Raw genomic sequence first — 7,859 nt, forward strand, 5'->3', positions numbered from 1 at the left:
GTTCGGATCATTGTGAGCTCGACTAGAGTGCAAGTTTTTTCACCGTTGGGGTGGATATACGAAAACCCGGATTGAAGAGTACTGTTCATTTTAACGAAAAATTACATTTTTACACTAAAAAGTCAAACTTGATACTATTCACTTTTCCTTTTATTTTATCCTTATCGTTAAAACTCAAAGTTTTCAAGTCATTTTTATTAGTTTTCCTTTTGATTATATATCTTCAAGCTAGTTGAGATTCTTCAGTTTGTACTTTGTGTGATGGCAATGTTCAAGCTAGTTGAGATTCTTCAGAAAACAAGGGTATTATATATCTTATATGATATCGAATTGAAATTCCATCTCATCTCACTTTCTTTGATGCGCTCATGCGTTCAAATTTCGTTGAGGACAATGGTTGTTGGACGACTTTATGTTTTCAAATCTCAATGATGATGCGAGATGGAGTCTGCTTAACCCTATCTTCTCCCTCCACTTTGTGTGTGAACAGGGAGAAAGAATGTGAGTGGGGTGAAGAAATTTTTCATTATGCCTGGAACACAGATGGGTACATTATGTGTCATTATATAAGTGGATGAAAGTTTTATTCTTTAGGTTATTAATTTTTTAACATAAACATCTCAGCAATTGTATAATATATCACCTCGTATTCCGAGTACACTAAAAAATCTCTTGTGGGAGTGAGGTTTTTTATTTTATTTTATTTTATGCTAGATATATCTTAACATTACCTTTAAATGAGACTTTAATAAAAACAATAAAATTTGGATTTGTGAAATTATATTATTAGTTTTTTTTTTTTTTTGTAATAGAAGACTAAATAATATTTTTATCATCTTTTAGTTGACAAAGATAGTTTTATTAATAGAGAGTTTAGATTTGTGTAAATAGTATTCTTTTTTTTAAAATATTAAAAAAAATAAATATTCAATTTGAAGGGTAATCTCTGTAATACTTAGACACTCTCAAATTTGTAATCCACCCGTATAGCAATTACATGAAATAAAATAGCAACGAAGTACGCAGGTAAAACATTTTTTTTTTTTGAAGAGAAATAATATATTTAAAAAAAATATTGGATATAGTTGTACGTAACTTAGTTATCACATAAAAAATTATTGAAATGTCATATAAACTTATACGCCTCTGTCAATTTCATATGAACTAAAAATTTTAAGCGATTTATCATACCAACTTTCTGAATCATTAAGTTGTCATCTTATGCTGACTCTGTTGGTTTTCCATTCAAAATAAGTCATGTGCTTTACACATAACTTCCATTGAAGATTTTTTTTCAAACATTTTAATATGAATATATCATCTAACTTTAAGTGACTATATTTTGAGCATTCACTTAGAAATACAAAAGTGAGTGTATGTTATTCCCTTTTTCTTAACGTCAAACCGTTAAATCATCATATCCGAGATCAATTATTTATTTTGAAAAAAATCTAGAATTATTTTTGTCGAAGATAACTTAATAGAAAGAAAGTGAAGTATTGAAATGATCGAAATAACACTTAACAAAATTCATATGCAACTTATTCTTAAACTTATGAGATGATAAATTAATAATTTTGAAAAATTAATATGACAAATCGCTTTGAAATTTAGTTAACTGGTCAAATTTAAAAAGATGTGCGTTTATTTAACATTTCAAAAATTTTCCCAAATTACATAAATATAGTTACAAAGTGCAAACCTAAGTACAAGGAACCACTTGACCTCCAAGTTAGCAGACAACTCCATTACTTTCGCAATGTCTTCAACTCCAACTCCAACTGCCGAACCGTCCGCAACTGAACTCCTAAACCCACCATCCCCACTCAACGGGCACGGTTCAACCGATCAACCCCAACCGCCACAGGACCCAGCAACCCAACCGCCCGACGACGTCGTATCCGGCGACAAACGCAAGCGAGAGGTTAACGACGACGTCCAAAACCCTTCCGCCGCGCCCCCTCTATGGAAGACCAGCCTCTGCTCCTTTTTCAGGCGCGAGGCCAAAACCTGCGGCCACGGAAGCGAGTGCCGCTACGCACACGGCGAGGCGGAGCTCCGTCCCCGACCCGACAACACGTGGGACCCGACATCCGAGCGCGCCAAGAAGCAGAAGTTGGAGGAGGAGATTGAGGGGTGCGTGGCTTTGGACAATGTGATGATGACGGAGGCCATCGATGAAGACGGAGACGGCGGCGATGCTGGGGGTTTGGATCCCGAGCTGAGCAAGTGCCTGGTGCATTTGCCGAGGAATTGGAAGTCCGAGAAACTGAAAGAATTTCTCAGTGAGAAGGCAAGTATTTTTCTTAGTGATTTTTATTTTTCGGGTTTCGAATTTCGAAGTTTGGGATTGTGATTTTTTGGTAGTGCATTGCAGGGAGTCGGATTTAAGTCGGCGAAGAAGAAGAAAGGCATGGCTTTAGGTTTTGTGAGTTTTGAGAATGCAGAGCAATTACAAAATGCTGTGAAGGTATCCCCTGACTTGCACAAACATATAATTTCAAACTTTATTGTGTTCAAATTGACATGTTCACTGTCACTTGAAAATCTCTATGTGGCAGGACCTGGAAGGAATATCGATTGGCAACAAAGTTATGAAGGTTGCGGATGTCATTCCCAGATCATTCGAAAAGAGAACGAAATCGATAATGGCACCTCAAATCCCAGGTGTTGGATTAGATGGGGAGAATGTGGAAGACTCTATGACTGCAAATGGGGCTGAGGATGGTGATGGGCTTACTGGACGAAGTGCCCGGAAAGTCGTGACTCCCCTAGCTCATATGTCTTATGATGATCAGTTGGAGCATAAAAAGAGCTCTCTTATGCAGATTCTCAAAAGACTTGTCAGTGGTGCTTGTTTATATTATTTCTTTTAACATCGTAATTTTTGGTATTATTATTAGCATCTATAAATTTGTTCACACGCACCGAAAAATGACTTATTTACTGGTGCAACTTTTATTTTGCAGACGAGGAACGCTCGTAAAGCTTGTCCTGATGGTATTCCACTTCCAGAATGGATACTCAAGTCTAGGGAGATAGGTAATCTTCATACATTACCTGTGAACTTATTGAAACTCATTTGATTGTTTTATTAATGTTTTAGAGATGATAGTGGGTCAAAGCGCTTGATTGCTCCAATTTTTCCGTTGTACTTGCAACAAAATTTGACTAGGGATTCACCCTTTGCATTTTGATGATTGTAGGTGGCCTTCCCTGCAGTTTAGAGGGTATACTAGCGTCCCCAGTTGTAAAAGGATATCGGAACAAGTGTGAATTTTCGGTTGGGTATTCTTTACAGGGAAAAATTACTGTGGGGTTTATGCTTGGAAACTTTAGGTAATTCACTGTCAATAGACTTTTCTGTTGTTGTTTTTTTTTTTTTTTTTTTTTTTGTTCTTCGAATAGATTTTTCACTAAATTAAATATTTCCAGGGAGGGTGTTACAGCAGTTGAAGAACCCTTTGACTGCCCAAATGTTTCCAGAATTTCTTCCCAATATGCTTCAATATTTCAGGAATTTCTGCAACATTCAAGTTTACCAATTTGGAACAGATTTAAGAATATTGGATTCTGGCGCCAATTGACGGTAGGTGTTGTAAAATAGAGGGTATACTTGGAAAAAAATTTGTATGACAAGTATCACTGTCTTTCGAAGTACCCAATGCTCATATACTGTTGATATGCACCTGATAAGTAATATTGTTCTCCCAATCACTGAATATTCTGTCTCGTGATTTTTCTTCTAAGGTTCGAGAAGGGAGGAAACCAGGCATTGCTACTGATTCTGAACATTGTGAGGCCAATATTATGGAGGTCATGCTTATTGTTCAGGTTAGTGTGTGCGAACCTGCATCAGGATTTACATGCGTCTTTTCTTTATTTTCCCCTATAAGCCTTCTTTTATAGTTAAAAAAAAAATTGAATGGTAAAACCATGTAACTGTAATTTTGATGTTTTCACCCTCTCTGTACATAGGTTTCCAGTAGCGGATTTGATGATGCACAAATAACCAGTGAATATGAGAGGTTGGCTCAAGCTTTTGCTGCAGGAGCTGCTGCTAGCTCTCCATCTTTGCCACTAATGTTTTTAGTTATTCAGGTACTAAATCCTTATTTTTTGATAACCAGGTACAAAATCCTTGTAGTCTAGGTTTGTTATAAACTTATCCCAGCTGAAGGTAGTAAGAATGTCATGGCTGAATTCGACTCGATGATGCCTTAGTCTCATGACAGACTGCTACCAAGAGAATATGTTGCTCCCCTTAATTGATGATAGAGCAATATTGTCTCTTCAGTTTTTAAATGTGTTGTGCTCAGTATCATGGTTTACCCTTTTTTCAGGATCACCAAGGAATATCGAATGCAGCTCCAGCTGATGCTCCACTGCGCTCATTATCTATACCTAAAGCTGAAGGTGGTTCCGAAACGCAGTCTGCTGACAATGTTGTAGAACCAAAAATTCATGACTATATAAACAATCTTAAGTTCTGTATATCACCAACAGCCTTTTTCCAGGTTGGTCATCAGCTTGCTATATTGATCAGCTCATCTGAAAAGAGTTTTCCTCGCAATATTAATTATTCCTGAATCCAACTCTACTGCAGGTTAATACCCCTGCTGCAGAGAAGCTTTACTCGCTTGCGGGGGATTGGGCTCAGTTGGGTCCTGATACCTTGCTATTTGATGTATGTTGTGGGACTGGAACAATTGGGCTGACTTTAGCACACCATGTTGGTATGGTAATATTCGAAATCCTGATTCTCATTTTTTTGTCATTTTCCCCCTTTTGGAGCGGTTAGAGTATCTTATAAAGTTGAAAAACGTATGCCTATTATATTGGTGCTATGAACTTTTCAGTCCTCATCATTCATCATGAAACACAGAGAAGGAAACAGAAACCAGTTTTATTTCATAAATAAACTGATCAGTCCGTGCCCTTCTTTTAGAGTCGGTAAATGATAGAAAAATTATAACTCTGTCAGAATGTCAGGTTCCATATCATCTGCATATGAAAACAAAAACTTGTTATTTTTTATTTTCCCCCTATGGACTAAGACTGTTTTCCCTACGAATGTTTTCCAGGTTGTTGGCATTGAAATGAATGCTTCTGCGGTTTCAGATGCTCGTAGGAATGCTGAAATTAATGACATAAATAACTGTAGATTTGTCTGTGCGAAGGTGAGAATTCGGGTTGTGATTTATATTACGTTATCCATTGCGCCTTTGGATCTTGTGAAAAATACAATACACCCTTGAAAGAAAATTGGAGATAATAAATCCCTATACTATTTCTTATCTTCCAGTCAATTCATTATTTTTTTTTTTTGTAGAATTTGCAGTTTCTTTGAGTAAGGTAGCTGAGGTAATAAAGTTTTTTTTTTTTTTTTTAATGTTTATTTTGTATTATTGTCATCTGTGAAACGACAGGCAGAGGATGTGATGCGGTCTTTGTTGGAAGAGTACGCAATTGCACCTCAGAAACAAGACGATCATGTCACTGAAGGTAGTGACAAAGTTATAGTTACCGAGGGTGAGAAAGCAATCTCAATGGACAACAAACCCAACCCTGAGGAGAGTTCAAGCCATGAGCTTGACACTGCATCTGAGGGTTTAGAAATTGACAAGCAGGAAGTGAGAAGCCAACCTCAAAGCAGTTGCACTTCTGAAAAGGGGAAAACTCCAGTCAAATGTTTCAGTAATGTTGTTGCTATTGTTGATCCTCCACGAAACGGACTTCACCCCACTGTGAGTAACACTCTGGTGCATTCCATATGAATCTCTGAAAATTTTGCACCCTTTTTGACTCATGGTTTGCTCAACCAGCATGTGAATTTGATTGGTAAATTTTCAGTTTGGCCCATGCGAGCCTTGAAAACTTTAACCTTTTTTAAAAGGTCAGGTTTGTTTGGGCTAGCTTGCCCACTTGAAATCTTTGATCAGAATATCAAAGACTGAAAAGTATATGGAGGTAGCAAATTTGTCTAGTGAACCATGTTGAAGTGAATGAGTGGTTTTTCAGAAGTTTTGGAGACCCTTCCACTGGTAGCCTACAAGCTGTTTCTTGTTCTTATCAAATACGCTCATCTTTTTACGAGTGCGTCAAAATTTCTTATCCATTAACTGGTGTTAAATACTGCAGTTGTGGGTTTTTTTTCCTTCGACTCACAAAATAGGCTCACTTCTGGAAATGTTCGGAGTAATCGTCTTTCCATGGTTCTAAATAGTCTTTTTTACTTCTTTTGAAATCTAGTAAACTGTTTATGCAAAAATTATGTTCTTTTTTGTTTATGTTTACCGCTGAACAACATTTCCTAATTGGTTTTCTCTGATTGAGGACTGTGATTTGATATTGGCTATTGACGTGAGCATCAACAATGTCTATATGTTTAGTAGCTTTTGTTGTATGTTTGTGACAATATATTTCCCGAGACTGTTGAACCTGATGATTGGTCTGAAATATGTAGGTGATCAAAGCACTGAGGACTCATGCTGATCTACGGAAGCTTGTGTAAGTTCACATACTTTGCCGTGTTTTTTTTGCCTTCATTTATTTCAGTACCGGAAGCTGACTTTCTTTTCCTATTTGGTATAGCTACATTTCCTGCAATCCTGAAACGTTGGTGGCAAATGCGATCGAGCTTTGCACACCTTCTCCTGAGAAAATCGACAAGAACAAGAACAACAGAGCATGGAGAAACATGGGCAGTGCTGGCCTAGCACGGCACAGAACCAAGTCTATGCCTGCTTCAGAGCCTTTCCGTCCTGTGAAAGCAATGGCTGTCGACATTTTCCCACATACCGTACACTGTGAATTAGTAATGCTCCTTGAGAGGTAGGCATGCAGCTGATCACAACAATCTGAATGGTTCAACAAATAATTTATTTCGTTTACTAACAAAATTTTGACAGAATTTTACAGTTAGTTTTCAATTAGCATCTACCAGTTTTGTAGCGTTGAAGTATTTGAATGCTCGATAGACTTTCGTTTTTCACGAGTGCATATTTTCATTTGTTGAATTAGTGTCACCTATGCACATTGATCCAACGACCAACTGCTCTTTGACGGTGAGAGGAGCTGGGAGGTGGCGTCCCAAAAGTGTTTTACATGTCCAAACTTCAATGGCCTAGCCTTATGAGATGTGCCATCCTTTAAAAACGATGTTCCAGTGGAGTCCTATTAGGAAAGAAATCCAAGAGGAAAGAAATCTCACACTTTTGATAAAAAACGATGTGACTGGATGGTTAATTCAACAACATAATATTTGGCTTGGGCCGTTTAAACTACAACCATTATTTCTCATTTAATGAAGGAGTGAAATCATTTAAATATACAAACGTCATATTCAAAATTATTCATCCTCTTTATCAGCGTTTAAAGGGCATGCATAGGAAAATTTATTCATTTTGTAGATTGTTTAACAATTCATGTATTGAAGAAAATGATGGGTTATGATAACAAATAACATCTTTGTGATGAACAGTTAATTTGTTTGATTTATATGGATGACTAAATATTCTTCAAATCGAATGAATGTTTTTAAGGATGGTCTTTAGATGATCATAGAGTTCCGATTATGATATTTGAATACTGCTTTTCCTCATGCTTCTTTTTCTCTCTTTTGCTTTCTCTTCTTTTAAATTCATTGGCCGCTGACAGCTAAGGATACCTCCCGCATAATTTGTACTGGAAAGGAGGAAAAAGCATAACAAATTTTTACTTTGGAGTTTGTATTAAATAACTATTAGTCATATTCAAACAGTATTTTAAATGAATTATACGTTGCTATTCATTTTAACTTTTCAATATAACATTTTAAATGAATCATACGTTGCTATTCATTTTAACTTTTCAATATA

The 7,859-nt window shown here is 36.6% G+C and overlaps 1 protein-coding gene across 1 annotated transcript; it reads left to right on the top strand.

Moving 5' to 3' along the window:
- Positions 1–1,518: 1,518 nt before the first annotated feature.
- Positions 1,519–6,994, top strand: LOC103927842 (zinc finger CCCH domain-containing protein 24). The gene is made up of 14 exons (XM_009336801.3): positions 1,519–2,293; positions 2,378–2,470; positions 2,562–2,843; positions 2,970–3,042; positions 3,207–3,339; positions 3,436–3,589; positions 3,751–3,834; positions 3,979–4,101; positions 4,344–4,517; positions 4,607–4,741; positions 5,085–5,180; positions 5,430–5,747; positions 6,467–6,510; positions 6,595–6,994. Exons 1-14 carry the CDS (start codon positions 1,760–1,762, stop codon positions 6,836–6,838), a joined length of 2,487 nt encoding a protein of 828 aa, XP_009335076.2. The 5' UTR covers positions 1,519–1,759; the 3' UTR covers positions 6,839–6,994.
- The last annotated feature ends 865 nt before the right edge of the window (positions 6,995–7,859 follow it).

This window comes from the organism of the source record quoted next, unplaced genomic scaffold (assembly GCF_019419815.1).
Source record: "Pyrus x bretschneideri cultivar Hongxiangsu unplaced genomic scaffold, Pyrus_bretschneideri_v1 Contig29, whole genome shotgun sequence".
In the NCBI taxonomy this organism is placed as follows: domain Eukaryota; kingdom Viridiplantae; phylum Streptophyta; class Magnoliopsida; order Rosales; family Rosaceae; genus Pyrus; species Pyrus x bretschneideri.

Bases quoted from the DNA above. Each gene is read 5' to 3' on its own strand.
- LOC103927842 (XM_009336801.3), top strand. From the start codon at position 1,760: ATGTCTTCAACTCCAACTCCAACTGCCGAACCGTCCGCAACTGAACTC. The intron at 4,518-4,606 runs GTTGGTCATCAG...ACTCTACTGCAG, and splicing joins CACCAACAGCCTTTTTCCAG to GTTAATACCCCTGCTGCAGA. The intron at 4,742-5,084 runs GTAATATTCGAA...AATGTTTTCCAG, and splicing joins TAGCACACCATGTTGGTATG to GTTGTTGGCATTGAAATGAA.